General features: G+C 37.7%; 3 protein-coding genes across 5 annotated transcripts in view; all 3 read left to right on the forward strand.

The window, feature by feature from the left end:
• Window positions 1–3,508: 3,508 nt before the first annotated feature.
• Window positions 3,509–7,448, forward strand: slc3a2b (solute carrier family 3 member 2b). Of its 3 annotated transcripts, XM_047805690.1 has the most exons (9): window positions 3,510–3,666; window positions 4,277–4,510; window positions 4,604–4,794; window positions 5,189–5,362; window positions 5,441–5,535; window positions 5,660–5,799; window positions 6,028–6,325; window positions 6,432–6,488; window positions 6,764–7,448. In XM_047805690.1, exons 2-9 carry the CDS (start codon window positions 4,302–4,304, stop codon window positions 7,112–7,114), a joined length of 1,515 nt encoding a protein of 504 aa, XP_047661646.1. In that variant the 5' UTR covers window positions 3,510–3,666; window positions 4,277–4,301; the 3' UTR covers window positions 7,115–7,448. The 3 variants fall into 3 exon arrangements, with proteins under 3 accessions (XP_047661644.1, XP_047661646.1, XP_047661645.1); XM_047805688.1 differs by having other exon boundaries at window positions 3,509–3,666; window positions 5,189–5,535; XM_047805689.1 differs by having other exon boundaries at window positions 3,520–3,666; window positions 4,290–4,510; window positions 5,189–5,535.
• A 3,211-nt stretch (window positions 7,449–10,659) lies between these two features.
• calm3b (calmodulin 3b (phosphorylase kinase, delta)) lies at window positions 10,660–14,774 on the forward strand. The gene is made up of 6 exons (XM_027153405.2): window positions 10,660–11,072; window positions 12,038–12,068; window positions 12,166–12,309; window positions 12,406–12,512; window positions 12,624–12,759; window positions 13,160–14,774. Exons 1-6 carry the CDS (start codon window positions 11,070–11,072, stop codon window positions 13,186–13,188), a joined length of 450 nt encoding a protein of 149 aa, XP_027009206.1. The 5' UTR covers window positions 10,660–11,069; the 3' UTR covers window positions 13,189–14,774.
• Window positions 14,775–15,669: 895 nt separating this feature from the next.
• Window positions 15,670–19,195, forward strand: part of pcxa (pyruvate carboxylase a) — a 128,786-nt gene continuing 125,260 nt past the window's right edge. The window contains exons 1-2 of the mRNA XM_047805687.1: window positions 15,670–15,828; window positions 15,947–15,996. The gene's annotated coding sequence lies outside the window, so the exon portion shown is untranslated. The remainder of the gene's footprint in view (window positions 15,829–15,946; window positions 15,997–19,195) is intronic.

The following is a 19,195-nucleotide window of genomic DNA, read 5'->3' on the forward strand; positions in this document are numbered from 1 at the left end:
CACATACATTTTTCTATGAGAAACTGAGTCACTAAATAATTTGGAAATTGGCATAAACAGCAAAAAACAAAACCCAACTTGCTTATCATTCACTAATTCATTCATTCATTCGTTGATTTTCAGTAACTGCACTAATCAGAATCCTAACCCAGGAACACTGGGGAAAAAGCATGAACAAACCTTGGACAGAACTCCAACCAATTGCAGGGGACCATTTACATACCAATTTACACATTCATTGACATGCATGGCAAATAGCCAATCCAGGTAGCAGCATCTTTTGGGAAGGTGAGAAGAAGACATGGAATGCTTGGTTCAAGCATTCAGACAATGAACTTAGCTCAATATTGACAAAGAAAAATCACTAATTAAACAAAGGAGATTAAGAAACTCCACCTTCATGTGTTTTGGAGAAAGGAAGTGACTTAATCAGATCTGATCCAAGGTCACCAACAAGGATATCATAGACATCTATTTTCAATTGTGAGAAAACACTGAACAGCCTTAAAGCAGAGCAGAAAAAACAAACCAATAAATCTGCTTTAATGAAAAGCAATAGAAAAATTATCCTTCAAAATAATTCATTATGTTTTATTGTGTCAGAAAATACCCAATGAAGTATCTGGGCCTTGCTGTCTTACCACTTTTTTGTAAAAGAAATGTAACTAATTGAGTGAATGCAGCTTTATGCCTTATTCCTACATTTAACTAATTGTATCTTTTGCAATTTTATGCTTTTTTTTGCTTCATTTTTCCCCCCAGAATTGTTTGTACCACACTTTTGAACATTACATAAAGAATGTTCTTGTCCCATGCATTACATTTTTGTCATAGTATATATATATTTTTTACTTACATACACCCCTGCACTTAAGTTTCCACCTCAGAAAGATTTAAAACTTGTATATTGTCCACAGTACAGAGTCCACAGTAATGACTTTCAAAATCATGAGTATTCTCATTAGCAAATTAAAGCTGTATTGTCATAATCAAAACCCTTCATCTATTTGAATGGATGGAGTTTGTCTTGAAAGGATGTATTATAGATGGTAGGTAGGTCTTAGGGTCAAAAGTCCAGTACTTTAATCAGTTTATCATCCTGTTTGTGTTGCTGAGTAATGTCTGAGCATAGATTTTCTTGTGTGGTTTCCACACTTGAGAGTCCTTGAAAGAAATTTTTCAGTGTTTTTCTAAGTAATCGCTCTATCATATCTGAATGCAAGTGCAATAACTACAGTCAAGAATTTGTCCTATACAAAGTGTCCTATACTGGTGACAACAAATAAGACCATCTGAAAATATACATATAAAGACGGTTAAGGCTGGTCATTGTATTGTATCAAATAATTTGTATAAAACTATATTTATAACCTAAATTGTACACTATGTTCGGTGCCTTGCTCAAGGGCACCTCAGTCGTGTCCGGCCCGAGACTCGAACCCACAACCTTTGGGTCAGACTCTCTAACCATTAGGCCACAACTGCCCCTAATATATATATAAAACCACTTTACTGAAGGTAATTCTGTATCTGGTTATCTTGGTTTTGGTAGGTGGGAGGAAAATGAAGAACCTGAAGGAAACCCATATAAACATGGGAAGAACATTGGAGATTTCACACAGCCATCACTCATGATTAAAACAGGACCCTGAAGGGGTAAGTAGATGATCCACCATGCCAATTTCTACAAAAAAAACATCCTTATATAAAAATCTATCAACTGCCCTAACATTTGATCATGCATTTACTGGACCACTGAAGTATTTCTTTAAACTGGAATAGATTTTAAAAAAGACTTTTGTCTAAATAACAATTTTGTCAAGAAGAAATCGAACAAAGTAAATTATCCACCCTAATTATTATTTTCTTGGCTTAATTGTGGATGCTCAATGTCGGGGATTTTATAACAGTAAATGTATACTCTAAATTCACAGAAAATTAGAGGAGACTTGAAATGCAAAGTAGTTTTTTTTAAAGCTATTTTTGCCATTCAGACAGATTTCGTCTGCACATCCTAGAAACTAACTAGACATAACTAGGAGAAATGGAAACAATTCCCTATAAAATAGTGATCAGGTTGTATATGTATGGCTTACAGCATGCCTTGCTTTTTATGGGTTCTGTTTAAGCCCTGCACAGGACCTCATGACAGTTTTGCTTCAGGGTGTTTACATGATATGTGATCCCTTTTCCTGCTCCGGCTGGGAAGGAGGAGCTGAACTGCTTTGACCTCTTTTTTCCCCCAAAATTATTAGAAATAAGGTATAAAACAGACATGTATTTTTTTGATTATAACAATAAAGATGAAAATATGTCCTAATTATTGCACGGACGCCTTAATTTCAAATGATACATATATACATGTGTGCTCTAAACTTCAGTGCTAAATTTGACACCAGTTTCCTGGTAGGACCTCTTTATTCCAGCAGCTCAGAGAACTAAATGTTAGAGCAGACCCTTTTTTTTTTTTTTTTTAATTGGGAAAGATTGCTTTGTATAGAAAGAACACGTTGTACTTGTTCTAGTACATGTTCCATTGCTGCCCAGATTTTCACACATGAACAGCCAATAGTTAAATTCACACTCAAAATCTAACACTTTATCACCTTTGCACTGAAAAGCAAACTAGTTGTTTGCATAATCATTTCATTTCATGATTAGATCATTTCTCCTTGATCAAAAGGAAAATTTACTGTATGCAGATCCATCTTATGATTATAGATTTACATGGTTCCTAAATGTCAAGTGACAGGTTGAGCATCTTTGAGCTGTTTAAATTGATCGAAATGATCCTACAGATAAACCATGCAACCAAGCAGGAATGTAATCATCGATTTTTTTGCGACAGTAAACATTGATTGATTTGCGACATTTGGCAGTACGTAAACATGTTATGTAAAATATCAGTATCATTTTACTTAGTAGCCAAACTGTAAAGTGAGCCTGTTATTTCTTCTTATCTAATTGACCTAATTTAAACTTGTTTACCACTCTCCAAAAAAGACACCCAATCCAGCCTTAAACTTACTTGGCACAAAACACCGCGAGTCTCATAATAAAAGACCCTTTTTTTTTTTAAAGGTGGACCGTTTTATTAGATTAAGAATTTTTATTTTGACGCAATTTGGCATGCATTCGAATTCTTGTAGAATACAGACTAGACTTAAATCTACAAGTTTTACCTTGCGCGAGTCTTAAATCTTGCTATAATTCTCGTTAGAAGCATTTTATGTCATAAAAACTGGTTCTGTTCACCGAGTAGCGTCGTTTGAAGCGTCTGAAACAAAGCAGATCGGTGTTTTTGAGCTCACGTAAAACAGCAATGAAACAACGTAGCAGTTATACTTTGAAATATTGGCAAAAATTAGACAAAATCGAAAAGATAACATTTTATAAACATTGGTAGGTTTAGCTAGAAGGAACCATGCACCGTGACTTGGATATGGTTCCACCTTAAATGTCTCTATGGGTGTGTGTGTGTGTGTGTGTGTGTGTGTGTGTGTGGGGGGGGGGGGGGGGTGTTTAGACCTCCCTCAGTAAGAAGCTCTAATAAAGCCTGAGTATCACCGCGCTACACAAACACGACAGACAAGCAGAACGAGTTGACGTTCGACTTTGGGAAACGAATTATCTCGCTTTTTTCCTCAATAATATCGAAGTACCTCGGTGCGTATTTGTACATTCATTTTAACTGAAAACCCCTTTTTGGTACACATATTTGGTTGGATCGAGTCGTTTAAAATGTTTACTTTCTACAGTATCGTGGTATTAACTTTTTATTTCAGCTTTATTTTGTGATCGTTTTAAACGCTTTTCTTTTAATAGGGAAGAACCGCTTTGATCCGGTTTAATGCGATGCGTGAGACTTCCTCAGGGATACTTGCTTGTGTTCTATGATTATATATATATTACGTTATCATGTGTATATAATATGATAATTGTATATAGACATCAACAATCTATACGTCTCCCTAAAAATGTTAAAATAATAGTTCTGTGTGTTTCGGAAATGCTTTTTTTTTTTTTTTTTAAATATGCTTGAATTAATAGCTTGGTAGGCTGATAGATTTTTTTTTTGTAGCCAAATATGAACTTTTTTACCTCACGTTTTAAACTGGTTTAATGATCGATGTCGTGAATGTGAGTTGTTCTATGAATGATGGAACGCCGGTTATGCTGACGCAACACTACTTCCCGTTTGCACGAGATTCCACGTTGCCTCGTGTATAAAACGTGGTGTGTAAACGAAGCACGACATCATTTCTTTTCTTTGTAGATTGTATCCGAAGAACGCAGGCAGAATGTCCGACAACGCTGAGGTCGATAGGAAGGACGTGGAGCTGAACGAAGTGGATCTGGAAAGACAGCCAATGACCGCCGGAAATGGTGATGCTAGCTCAGCACTGGCTGTGACAAATGGCATCGTGAAAGTCAAGATTCCTGACGAGCAGGAATCCAAATTTACTGGACTGTCTAAGGAGGAGCTGTTGAAAGTTGCTGGAACTCCAGGGTGTGTTTTTACTTCAACATTTTCCATTATTCTCCTTCAGGGTTTCGTTAAATTCTATGATCATAAAGATAATTATAAATGTTTTCTGTTTAGCTGGGTGCGAGCTAGATGGATACTCCTCATTTTCTTCTGGCTCGGTTGGCTGGGGATGCTTGCTGGTGCCATTGTCATCATTGTTCAGGCACCTCGGTGCAAGCCGCTTCCTGAGATGAACTGGTGGGATTTTGGGCCCTTGTACCAGATTGGAGATGTTCAAGCATTTGCAGGACCTTCTGGCCTTAAAGGTAAAGGAGTGTAAAAAAAAAAGAGAATTCTTAAGTTAGTGTAGTGTACTAAATTCTGTGAAATACCTTGACATTTAAGGAAGGTGGTCATGTGATTCATAGGAACATTCTGACATTTACTTAAATATTTTCTAGAGATAAAAAGAAATGTTAGCTGCTGTTGCTTGAATAGCTTGTGTGAGGGATGCAATATTGATACTGTGCCGTCTTTAAGATTATTGTATTGTTTAAGACCAAGTGGGAAACATCTCCAGCTTCCCAGTATGTACGGTCCATTTGAGTGTGTATTGTCTTTTTTTTCTTCATTTAGAATTTGGGCTGCAGTGTAAGCAATGTTTCATTCATTTTGAGAAGGTTAACATTCTAACTTGATTTTCATAATTGTGCTTCTCAGGTTTGGAGGCAAAGGTTGGTGCTTTGGGACAACTGAAGGTGAAGGGTATGATTGTAGGTCCTATTCATGTGTCCACTGCTGATCAATCTGATGCCCTGAACTTAACTGAGATTACCCCTTCTGTTGGCAATCTGTCTGATCTGGAGGCACTTATTAGTGCAGCACACAAGAAGAGTGAGTTGTTTGTGCATTGTCAAATAATTAACTGCCACTATACTATACTACAGCAATTCTCATTTGCCTTTGCTTTAGGCATCTCTGTGGTTTTGGATCTGACCCCTAACTACAAAGGGACTGAGCCATGGTTCTCCAACGCTTCGGTAGCAATTGTGGCAGAAAAAGTCAAGGTATGAATCATTATCACTTGCGTTTATAAAGATTTTGTTTTTACTGTTCCTCAAAATTCAGATATGGTGTTTTTAATTTTGCTGGGGTTTTTTTTATTATTATTTTTATTTTTTCTCCTTATAGGATGCCACTGATTACTGGTTAAAGAAAGGTGTTGATGGTATCCTGCTATATGGTGTTCAGCATGTTGCAACTGTTGCACCATCGATTTGGGCTAGTATAAGGGAGACTGTCAGTAATCACACTGAAGAGGAGAAGAAAAAGTAAGCACAAATGACAACAGTAGCATTTGCAAAAATGTCTTTAGTTATCAAGTTTGGAACTTGTTACACCAAGCCCAACACTAACACAAGCCCATTGCACTATTGCCATACTAAGCTTAAGACTTAGGGTGTGCATAGAAATGCATTTGTACATCTTTAAAAACTTTTATATTTCAGTGTGAATCAATCTTTACTCGTAGCAACAGCTATTTCCTTTTCTGTTTAAAGGGTCTTAATTGGAGTTACCCAGGAGATGCTCCCTGATGAGGTGAACAGGCTGTTGAATCGCACTGCTGTGGATTTGCTCTTTTCTGATGTACTGAGAAATGAATATGGTGCAGAGATTGGTCCAGTTGTGGAGACTCTCTATTCCCATAATGGGGCCAAACTGGCTTGGAACTTGGATAACCGTGTTCAGGGACACTTGCCAGACTCTGTGAATATCAAAATGGCCCAGTTGCTGTTGCTTACTCTGCCTGGTACTCCAGTCTTCAACTATGGTGATGAAATTGGATTAAAGGATGAGGTAAGAATAGCTGATGTGTGGTTGTTGTTTTTTTTTTTGTTTTTTTTTTTAGGAACTTGGAATGGTGACATGCAGATTTGTTGATTTTTATTTCTTTCTGATTTAGAACACAATCTCTCCAGCGATGATCTGGGACCTGTCAGACACAAATGAGACTACGAAGGTAATGAAAATGACTGGTGTGCACATACACTATATTCTGAATGAATCTCATCCAGTGGTGGACAAGAAAAATTACTAGATTTATTTGACTTGCATGTGTAAATGGTGGTTTGTGCTGTTCTTGTACCTGGTACTAACAAAGTGTTATTCTGAAGCCGTTTTTTGAAAGATAAGTTATACAGGTTAGGAAAATAACCAGGCTGGGTTGTCCACCCCTGCTGTTTAGCTCGTCATGTTTCACTCTCCCTAACGGTTAATTTTTTTCTTGCTCTGCAGACTGCGGTAGAGCGGAGCAAATCTCTGCGCACATTCTTTGTGACTGTGAGTGACTTGAGAGGGAAGGAACGTTCCCTACTCCATGGAGCTTATGTGCCGCTGTACAGCACCTCTACTGCTCTCGCGTACCTGCGGGCATGGGACCAGAGCGAACGCTACGTAGTTGCATTCAACTGGTCTCCTACAGAACGAGTCACTCTAGCACTAAAACATGAAACGCTTCCTGAGAAAGCCATGCTCGTTGTTAATACTAGTGAGGAAAAAGTGGCCCATGATCATTTCATGAACTTAGGCAAATTAGAATTGGAGCCACAGCAAGCTGTTTTGCTTAAATTTCCTTATGTTGCATAAACAGCTAGTCTAAACAGAATAAGATGTGGATATTTGGTACTGTTACATTTAATGAAATATTGTCAATGTACTAAAAATGTGTAGATGTGACAAGTAAAATTAAAATACATTGTGTATGCATATGTGCACATCAACGCCCAATAGGTCAAGACCAATGGTTTTATTCCCTACATTTTATTTTATCCTTTAAAAAAACATTCCAAGTTTCAGCCTATTTAAAGGATTTAGTGGTAGTAATGTGATTGAAAGATGTTACTGAGTTAGATATGATGTTGGCGAACTAAGAACCATGTGCAAAAATAGCATTTAAAATAAACTGGAACCATGTACATGATTTCTGCTTCATGATTTATTTCTTTGCTATTTTGGGTTGATTGTACTTTCCTATGAGCAAATGAATCATGATCATAATGTTTTCATCAGGTATGGTTTGAACAAAAAATCTTTATTTACAACAATTGATTTATGCATGGGGAGAGCTCCATCTTTTAGGATTTGGACCTTCAAAAACATTCCAACTACATGTGGGGTTTATGGAAAACAACCTCCTAATCAACACACAATTGTTGGACTGTACAGTTAGGCAAAAAAGTATTTAGTCAGCCACCAATTGTGCAAGTTCTCCCACTTAAAAAAAAGATGAGAGAGGCCTATAATTTTCATCATAGGTACACTACAACTATGGGGGAAAGAATCCAGGTAATCACGTTGCAGGATTTTTAGTGAATTAATTGGTAAATTTCTCGGTATTACCTACAAAAAAAAGCAAGATTTCTGGCTCTCACAGACCTGTAACTTAAGAGGTTCTTCTGTCCTCCACTCTTGCCTGTATTAATGGCACCTGTTTCAACTCGTTATCAGTATAAAAAGACACCTGTCCACAACCACAGTCAGACTCCAAACTCCACTATGGCCAAGACGAAAAAGCTGTCAAAGGACATCAGAAACAAAATTGTAGACCTGCACCAGGCTGGGAAGTCTGAATCTCCAATAGGCAAGCAGCTTGGTGTGAAGAAATCCAGTTGGAGCAATTATTAGGAAATGATAGACATACATGACCCCAAGATCTCACCACATGGGTCAAAGTGATCACAAGAACGGTGAGCAAAAATCCTAGAACCACACGGAGGGACCAAGTGAATGACCTGCAGAGAGCTGGGACCAAAGTAACAAAAGCTACCATCAGTAACACACTACGCTGCCAGGGACTCAAATCCTGCAGTGCCAAACGTGTCCCCTGCTTAAGCCAGTACATGTCCGGGCCCATCTGAAGTTTGCTAGAGAGCATTTGGATGATCCAGAAGAGGATTGGGAGAATGTCATATGATCAGATGAAACCAAAATAGAACTTGTGTTTGGAAGAGAAAGAATGCTGAGTTGCATCCAAAGAACACCATGCCTATTATGAAGCATGGGGATGGAAACATCATTCTTTGGGGCAGTTTTTCTGCAAAGGGACCAGGATGACTGATCCTTTTTTTCCTCCAGATTTTGAGTGAAAACCTCCTTCCATCAGCAAGGGCATTGAAGATGAAACGTGGCAGGGTCTTTCAGCATGACAATGATGCCCGTGCAACGAAGGAGTGGCTTCGTAAGAGCATTTCAAGGTCCTGGAGTGGCCTAGCCAGGCTCCAGATCTCAATCCCATAGAAAATGTTTGGAGGGAGTTGAAAATCCGTGTTGCCCAGCGACAGCCCCAAAACATCACTGGTCTAGAGGAGATCTGCATGGAGAAATGGGCCAGACTACCAGCAACAGTGTGTAAAAACCTTGTGGAGACTTACAGAAAACATTTGACCTCTGTCATTGCCAACAAAGGGTATACAACAAAGTATTGAGAAACTTTTGTTATTGACCAAATACTTATTTTCCACCATAATGAAATTCCACCATTTGATGAAAATGACAGGCCTCTCTCATCTTTTAATTTGGAGAACTTGCACAATTGGTGGCTGACTAAATACTTTTTTACCCCACTGTATATAACTGTATAATGGACATTATTCATAACACTCTTGTGTCCATAAAAAATTATAATCACACCCTCCAGTGTCACCCAAATGATGAAGATTCATTTTGAGTCTGGTTCCTCTCAAGGTTTCTTCCTCTTCCACCTAAGGGAGCTTTTCCTTGCCAATGTTGCATCAGTCACCTCCTGCTTTGTCATTGGGGATAAATACAACACACATTTAAATATATGTCTAATACTAATCTTGATCTTTTGTATAATATTAATCTTTGTATAATTGACTTTTTGTACTGTACTAAACTTATGTTCTGTAAAGCTGCTTTGGAATTTTCTCAAGATTTCATATCTGAAGTCCATGGATTCTTCATCTGTGGATTATTATGTAAAACTACCTACTCCATCAATAGGGTATTGAGATTATGGTGCCTGTCCAAAAAGATGAAAAAAGCAGGCATTGCAATATCAAAGGCAATAAAATACTGTTTACTAATTGGAGGATTAATTGCATTTTAAATTATGTAATGTGTCAGATGATCAATATCTTAGGGACAATTCAATTCAACTCAACAAATTTATTTCTATAGCGCTTTTAACAATTGATGTCTCAAAGCAGCTTTACAGAACATAAACCTAGAAGAAAAGGTTATTATAAAGAATAATATAAAGATTAATATAATACAAAAATTCATGATTAATATTAATATATTTAAATGTGTTTGTATTTATCCTCAATGAGCAAGTCTGAGGTGACTGAGGGGAGGAAAAACTCCCTTGAATGGTAAAGGAAGAACCTTGAGAGGAACCAGACTCAAAGGGGAACCTCATCCTCATATGGGTGACACTGGAGGGTGTGATTATAAATATACAGTCTGATAAATGTTGTATTGATGAGGAGGTTGTCCTCAAAGACCACAATTTACATTTACAGTATTTGGCAGACGCCGTTATCCAGAGCGACGTACATAAGTGCTATGGAGTTGGCATCTCCTCTTTAGTATCACAGAGTTTAACTGGAACTGGTAAATCTCTAGATGCCTCAGGATCCTCACATGGTTGACCTCATCTCAGTGGATGTCCAAAATCTTCGTTGCATGGAAGACAATCAGTGCTTGTACTATTTCTGGATGCCTCGGGATGGGTAGTTAGAGAGAAGTAGTGGAGAGGAATTAACGTAGCTGCTGTTCATAATATTAGCAAGCACTAGATGATAATGTGCATTTGGTCAGATGTATTAGAGCACAATATTAACCTTGTCCTGAAATGTATAGGACAGGACTTAGACCACGGTCGGTTGGGCCTGTGATGGAGAGATGGAGCTAATAGTGAGTAATGAAGCTCATATTTTATTGACAGCACATAAATCATGTTTTTTTTTCTCAAATCCAAAAACTAAAAGGTTAATGCCCTTATTTTAGAAGTAAGATGAAGGCTACTTAGACATTGACTCCACCCTCGAGGTGTACTGCAAAGGAGGCATGTCTCTTTAAGAATCCTGCGCATCCCCTCCTCCCCTCAGTGACTCCCTGACGCATTGCAGGTGGACGGGAACCAATCAAATCGTTTCGTTTTGGTCATGTGATACGCGCCAACCGCCTTCTATATATAAATCCACCGATAGCGCTGTTCAAACTTTTAGTCAAAGGTTTAGGATATTTATTGTTATTTGTAACTATAAGCTATTTCAGGTTGCTCTACGTACGAGGAAATAATACGTTCTTGCGTGTTTTGCGACGAAGATAATCAAATTTAGGTAATCGTTTCGGATTTGCTTCGTTTTCGTTGCCATCTGGCGCAGGCGCACCATAGCGACGGCGTGGTTGCTAGGGAGTGCAGCGGCCCGCTTTGGACCCAAGAACGGAGGCGGAGTGATACTGAAATTTGGGCGCACAGCGGTTAGCTGCGGGAAGGAAAGCGGAACAGGCGAAATTAGCTGCGTAATTTATCTACTTAAAGACAGATTAACCGTCTAAATAACACATCATTACAATGGTAAGTAATGACGCTGTTAGTTTGCATGTTAAATACGAATCGAGTCGCGTTTCTTGTTGTGTGAATGGCTTAAAACTGTAAGCTAGCTAACGATGAATCGACTGCTGCAGTACGGTATCTAGATTAGCCAGGCGTCTATCTTGAGGCGCAGGATGCTAATCTGTCTAGTGTCGATATTTATCCGCTGTTATTTTGAGTAATGATTATCGACATTTGATTATATATTGTTTCGTTGAAATTGGGATTAAGACCGTACGATCGCGTTAGCATCAACAGCTAAAGCTAATTGTGCTAAGGCGGACGTATGCGTATTTGACAATGAGGTATAGCTAACTAGCTAAGGTACGCAGCAGACGCCTAACATCACCAGGTAACCAAATACGGTTAAATATATGCTTACAGTCGGTTATAAAGTATATACAAGAGAATACTGATGGGTTTGGAATTTCATTGGGATTCGTCAAACCAAAGCAGCCCTGGGAACATAAATAAATAAATAAATAAACACTCCTGAGAATTAACCTAGTGGTTCCAGTTCCCCATTTTCCTGTGATTATGATGATGGAAACTACGTTGTTTTTTTCTTCTTCTTCTTTTTTCATTCTTGAGGTTGCGTTTATGTTGCCGTTAAGTGGGTTTTAGTGCGTCTTAAGCTGCACATCAGCGCTTTGGTTCCTGTGCAGATGCAAACCTTATCGAGTCCATTGAATAAGCATTATATAAAACAGCTCACTGTTTTATGGTGACCATCACCAGGCTCTTGTAGGACGGCTGTGAATCCCATTAGAAAGTGAAATGCATCTCGATTCGAAAGCACCCCATTGTTAAACCACTGGTGTTCTTTTAGGTATTTATGATGCTTGGAAAAGCTCAAAAATACCACCAGGTTTAACCCATTACTAAGGTACATTATTGTAAAATAACCACAGACTACAATGTTTCTAATGGTGGTTTTCTGTTCTCAGGCTGACCAACTAACTGAGGAGCAAATCGCTGGTAATTAAACATCTTGAATATCTTTTACTATGCTTCTCTACCCCAAATATCCGGTCTTAGTATTTATACCTGACTAAACTTATTCTCTGTGTTTAAGAATTTAAGGAGGCCTTCTCACTATTTGATAAAGACGGTGATGGCACCATTACCACCAAAGAGCTAGGGACGGTGATGCGCTCTCTAGGGCAGAACCCTACAGAGGCTGAGCTCCAGGACATGATCAACGAAGTTGATGCTGACGGTGAGGGGAAGTTTACATGCACAGTTATTTATAAATGTCCACAATCAGGAAGATAGTAGGGCAAGATTAATCAGATTTCACATCTTTAACACCAAGGTAATGGAACAATTGATTTCCCTGAGTTTCTCACAATGATGGCAAGGAAGATGAAGGACACTGACAGCGAGGAGGAAATCAGAGAAGCCTTCCGAGTGTTTGACAAGGTAATGAATGATGACTGCTCCATGTGTGGGTCAGGCCAATAATGATATTCGAACAATATTTGTAGATGTTTATACAAATATTGTCTAACAAGTGGGTTTGTTTATATTTAGGATGGGAACGGCTACATCAGTGCTGCAGAGCTGCGTCATGTCATGACGAACCTGGGAGAAAAGCTGACCGATGAAGAGGTAGACGAGATGATCCGAGAGGCAGATATCGATGGGGATGGCCAGGTCAACTATGAAGGTTGGTATTGTTTTCCTTTTAGCACCAACACTAAATCACTTGTAGCAATTATTGAGTGAATTTTGCTTATACAAAAGTTTGGATTATTAAAGTGTAATGAAAGGCAGTTCATGCAATACTTTAAAATTGAACAAAGATAAGAGGTTTTTAGAAAAATAGGTCAAGACCAAATATACAACTTATCTTGAAATGAAAGTGTCAAATCAGGTTTAATGATTGGCATGTTTAAACGTGTTTTGCAAACAAATGATGCTTATTGCTATAGGAATGACCACCTCTCTCTGACTTTGCCGTTAGCAACCGTGTTAATGCATGCGTGTATTAATTGTGCGTACATTTTTGGCTTCAGGGTACATGATCTATTGTGTTGCATGAACTCATCAATCCGTCTCACTTTCAGAGTTTGTCCAGATGATGACTGCAAAGTAAAACTGGAAACCCAAAGGACTACAGCAGACCAAACAGTGGGCAGCAACACTCACTGTCAACCTTCAACAAGCATTCACACCGTCCTCCTACTGCTTTCCATGACTTAGTTCTCACTCTACCTTTTTCTCTTTCCTTCAGTTGAACTGTCCTCTCCTCTGCTCTGCCTGTTTCCCCTGTCCCTTCCCAACATGTTTTCCTTGTCTTCACCTTGTTGTTATTCCATAAAAATCAAAGAAATGTTTACATATAATCTAAGATAAAAAAAACTTAAATATATGATGTAATACATGTATCAATATTTTAAAAGGTATATAACATATACTATGGGGAACAGCAAATGCATGCTTTATTTGGTTTTGGCATGTTTCTGTGCTTCTCTGCTTGCCTTGTTTTTTAACTTGCTCGCGCTCCTTTAACTCTGCATGTTTCTCATGCAACCTCTGCTCAGTGGTCTTAGAACTGTATGGTGAACTACCATTCATGGATATCAGGGGCTTTTAATAAGTGGTCCAAAACGTACATGTAGTGTTAGCTGAGTAGTTGCAGTTTAGTGTAGTTGAGTGCATAGTAACTACTCAGCATAGATACTGAGAACAATAAGATAGGTTTGGCCTAGGATATTCTAGGCATGAATAGGGGCGCTGTTTTGCAAGGAATTGTACGATTTCTGCACGCCTTTTAGAAAAGGACAAAGGCAGACACTAAGCGACAAGGCTGTAGTCTTAAACACCTGGTCTTAAAGAGCTCTATTGGTCCAGTCCCAAATAAATGCCATGATCTGTTCTAGTCTAGAGAGGTCTGATGACTCGTGTCAGAGGATTTTTTCAGCTGTTCAAAACCCTTTTTTCCCCCTCTATAGGCTGAATTTAGTTGTTTTGAGCGGTTGCCGTGAGTAAGTTTCGTATTGACGATGTAAATTACCTTCCACGTGGACTTATGGTCATTAGATTTTTATGCTGCACTGTGTCCAAATCATCCATTCATGTCCTGTAGCTTATTCAGTGGACCATTTCCGGGTTGGAAATAAACGCACTTAAGCTGTGTACAACATTCTTCCTGCAAGGTATTGCCAAGTGTGCATGGTGTACTTGAAGAAACCACATTATTATTGAAACCTAGACTGATAGGATTAGATTTAATTGCCTGTTTGTCAGTGTGCATCCTTCAAATATTTGTCATCATAGCACCTGCTTAACACTCATCCAGTTAAAAAGCAAAATTTTAAATTCAAGTTGACTACAGAGGCTTGTGCATGGACAAAACCTGCAGGAAGGGTGATGTACTATGCTTAAAACGTTGCATCCTCTATAGTGACAATCTGTCTTTTTCTACTGTTATGAATGTATTTTTTTAAATGTAATTTTAACTGTTTATTCTAAAGGCTGGTTTTCCAGAATAAGCCCAAACCTTGGACTAAAAAGAGTTTGTGTAGAATCACTGTCTTGGGCTAAGATTTGGCTTAATGCCTGGAAAAAACACCCTTCCTTCTTTCCTGCTCATATTGTCATTTAGGGAACATTGAAGTTATGCGTTCCATTGCAGAACTGTTATTCTTGCTAAATAAACTTCTGGGACTTGTGTTTCTATACTGAGACTCTTGTGTTTTCATTGCAAATCTTTTTTTGGGGGAAAAGCAATTTATTAAAAAATAAATTCTCTAGTACGTAACACCTATACTCGCTATGTATACATGGCCTTAAATATTATGCATCTTGGATTTTTATTATTATTTATTTTTCATCTGCGACACGCTTATAGTCTTAATAGTTATAGTCTCTTATAGTCACGTTTAAGTCACGCTACCAGCGACTTCTCTAAATCACATTTCCTTCAGTTTTAAGCAAAGCTATTTGAGATGCTCTGACTCATGTTTGTAAATTTTTATTGCATGTAACATGGAGGCTTTCTTTTGCAAGCTGGCTTAAAAATCACCAACTAATGTTTTTAAGAATAATTGGCTTGCCCTTTGAATTTAATGGGTTTAAAATGAAAGCATATTGGCTGGAAGTAATAATAAATATATTTATATAGTGTGATTAGATAATTTTTACTATTTACACTCTACACCTTTTTATTTATTTATTTATTTGAATCAGGGTTTACACCTTTACTAGCAAGCAAAGAGCAATGCTGGGTTTATAATTGTTCATATTACAGAAAAGCAAATGCATAACGCTTAAAAGTCCTTCCCTCTGTCACGATCACTCAATTAATTAAAGGGTTCTTGCTAATTAAGTCACATATCGATCAGACATTACAAAATCGAAACATATCCTGTATAAATAAGAAGCAACGCCTCGTTCCTAAACGCTTTTGACGTCTCAAGGCATTTATTCCCGCCTATCTAGGAAGCTTGGAATAAACGGCCCAATCACAAGCTCCATGAGGACGTATTGAGTGGCAGCACCTGTGACGAATTGAAAGAACTCCGGATGCTGTCTTAACCAATAGGCGCAAGGCATACAGAGTAGGTTAAGGAAAATAGAGGGCTGCACGCCATAAAACCGTGCTGCGGTGGCAACCAATTGAGAGTGATTTCGCCCCGTTACAGAGCAGCTGGTTTCCAGAAAGTTCATCATTGTATCATAAAGGCATCATTGTATAACTACTTAAACGCTCTCCTTAGTATTCAACATTCAGGTGTGATTTATAACCCTAGATTGCAGGCTTTTAGTCATTATGTCAGTAGCATTTCAGCAGGTTTAACGTACGTAGGTTTAGTATTCACAGAAAGTTACGTTGGATCTGGGTTTTACAGGTCTGCCGTTTACTCGTGATCAGTAGTTTTCCTCGGTACAAAAATAAAAGGTAAGTGTGCATCCGTCCATCTATCCATCCATCTATCCATGCATGCATCCATTCATATGGTGTGTATTAACACATCAACACGTTGTTTACATTATTGGTCTCAAGGCTACTCTGTAATTTACTGTTGGATGTTAAAGGAGCTGCTGGTTATGGTTGCTTTCAGGATTGCAAACTAAAAAGGCTCAAGTTTATTTGTGTGTGTTTGTGTTTTATGTGCACCAGTGTCCTGAGAGCTGTAGTTTCGTCACATGACAGCTGTTTTGTTTAATTTGACTTAATTTCAAAATCCTTTTGGAGTTTGCGCACATCTACGCACATCCATACTTGCATAGTAGATCTACGTAGAAGTTCACTGGTAAGTCGACTACAGGAATCTGTCATGAATTAATACCATCACTCACAGAACAGGAAGTTGGAGTTCCTCCATTGATTCACACATGATTTTAGTTCAAGTATTGATGAACACGTCATTTGTTCAACAATCAATGGAAGACGATGCATATTGGGTAATAAAATTTACCAATGTCGAATACTTTTTAAATTCATCAAAAAAATTCTGAGGTAAGAATATGCAAATTACAAACACCCCACTCGAGTTTAATTAACAGATTCAGTTATAAAATTTTAGATTTAATCCAAGTGAATCCTGGAATAATGACTGTAAAACCCTATCCTGTTAAAATCACAATGTTTCATACAAACTGTTAATGTTAGCATGTTCTGACCAATTGTATTGGAGAAGTTAACAGTGCAGTGGTATTTTAAAAAAAAATGCTTTTATTTATTTATTTATTTTTTGTTCTAGTATGTAGTGCAGGCCTTAATCTAGTTATCGGCCATATTTACCTACAGATTTTCCACTATTTTTCTATGAAATATGTTGTGCGATGTGCTTGTAATTTGTGCTTGCGAGATTTCCCACAAATAGCTCCTCTTTTTGTTCAAATAGACATAAGTGAGATTTCTTCAAAAACAATAGCAGTTAATTGGCATGTAGATTCTATGGCTAGAAATTCTATAATTTCTGCAATCATAAAAACTTGAGTAGTTCTGATACTTATTAGCTTTAAATGTTTCTCAGTGAGCCCTTGAGGTGTGAAAATAAGATGCTAGACTTTTGGGTAAAGGGAAATGGTATTTTAATCAACCACAATTCGATTGTGAGACAATTGTGATATGATTATTTTTATATATAAGCACAACAAAGTCTTTTGTTCATCATATAGCAAAGCAGTTTGCCCACCGTTAAATTATTTATCGATTGACGAACGACACAACGAAACTTTTCATCTATTTAGTTACATTTACTGCTGTGGAATGTTTTTACGAGACAAGTTATCACATGTTTTAGCAGCTATAAACAGTCATTTTAACACCAGCTCATTTTAACTCTTTTTGTCCTTCCTTACAGGGAACACGATAAATACCTTTTGTCTAGATAACTGCCCATTTTCAAATCATTTCAGTCTTCGATTGCATGTTAATAAACTTGTGATTGACAAAACATTGGTTCAAAACATTGATTTCCAGGTATAATTCAAGTCAGCTGTATGGTCTAGTCTTTTATCAGCAATCAGTTCTGTGCTGAACTGAGTTTAAGATGACCCATTAGTTCCTCAGGAGCTCTCGGTTGCACTATTATAAACTGTTGTAGAAAGGACATTATTTATATTTATTTATTCTTCAGAGTCACCTAAATGAGGACTGGTTCCATTCTGAGCCTGGTTCCTCTCAAGGTTTCTTTCTCCTATCCTCTCAGAGTTTTTCCTTGTCACTGTTGCCCCAGGCTTGCTCATTAGGGATCGATAATATAGTATTTTAAATTAAGTTAATATTTTTTAAAATAAATTAAGCTTTAATTGTATATATTCATTTATTTATTTTTATCCTTATTTTTCTATATTTCTTCTTCTTATATATTTTCATTCTCTTCTGTTTCCATACTTCTATAAAGCTGCTTTTAACAATTCCCATTGTCTCAAAGCCCTATGGAAATTAATTGAATTGAATGTTGTGCTCATAACATTCATCTTGTCTGATCCACGTTTACACTAATTCGTCTTCTAATTCATTTTATGACGAGAATTTGATAAGTATTTTCTTTCAGTTTAGGCTCACAGCTGGACATTTCTTCTAAATGTCCTGGGTCTGTTTTTAGTGTTGAAGAGGCATGCCTTTATTTTGTATTAGGGAGGACTTATTTTATATATTTTATTAGGTGCAGTGGATGCATCGGTTTGGTCAAAGTTTATTGAGATGTGATAGAAGGAAGAAAAAATGAAGCTTTGGCATTTTTTTTAAAACCAAGTAGCTTATTATACATGGCAGTGTTGAGAATTTAAAGCTGCTTGCTAGTGCTTCACCTCTGACTGATATCTTATGAAGGCCAGCAGGTGCCAGTTAATATGATCCCATCCCAGTGTATTAAGAAACCTGATGCCTGTAGATGAATCAAGCTGTACAACTGATAATGGAGGAAATTCATTAGTAGGGTGTGTTTGTCTACTTTTTGAAAGAGTATTATAGTATAAATCTTAATATTTTGTATTATAGAATATTTACAGCCGTACTGATTAAAAGAAAACACACATTCTGCTGAATTCGGCCTCAGACTGAATTCAGCAGACTATTACTATTTACTATTAAAATTCCTTTTTTTTTTTTTAAGCAGAATTAAGAGATGTAGAGAAATAAGAGTTCATCGGGATGGAGCTGTGGCCTATACAGTGTTCAGTTTCAGTGAAAGGAACATTGCATTTTTGCCTGTCAGTCCTGGAGAAGGTGGGGCTAATCAGCTGTCAGTCGTAGTGAAGGAGGCGTGGCTGCCGGTCTGTCTACGGGACTGATGTAGCTATCTAGGCCAGTTTACACCTTGTGCATATCAGGATATCATGCCTAGACTATCTTGGGTAAAACCTACATGAACATGTGCTCACACAAACAACACCAGAATATTGTGCTTTACACAGTGCCTCTGTATGCCACGTGAAATATAGCTCTGTCTTTAGTCATATCCCAAGTTGCCAAGGATTGGTTTGGTTACAGACTGGTTTGGTTAGCCAGACAAGCTGGGGGGTGGGTGTGGGGGAAGGATTGTGCAAGAAATCTCTGAAATCTATGTGCAAAATCTCTGTGAAAACAGACCAAACTTGCTAAAACCTCATTTTAATGTCTTGACTGACCAGTTTACAGATTTCCA

This window comes from Tachysurus fulvidraco, chromosome 21 (genome assembly GCF_022655615.1).
Source record: "Tachysurus fulvidraco isolate hzauxx_2018 chromosome 21, HZAU_PFXX_2.0, whole genome shotgun sequence".
Taxonomy (NCBI): domain Eukaryota; kingdom Metazoa; phylum Chordata; class Actinopteri; order Siluriformes; family Bagridae; genus Tachysurus; species Tachysurus fulvidraco.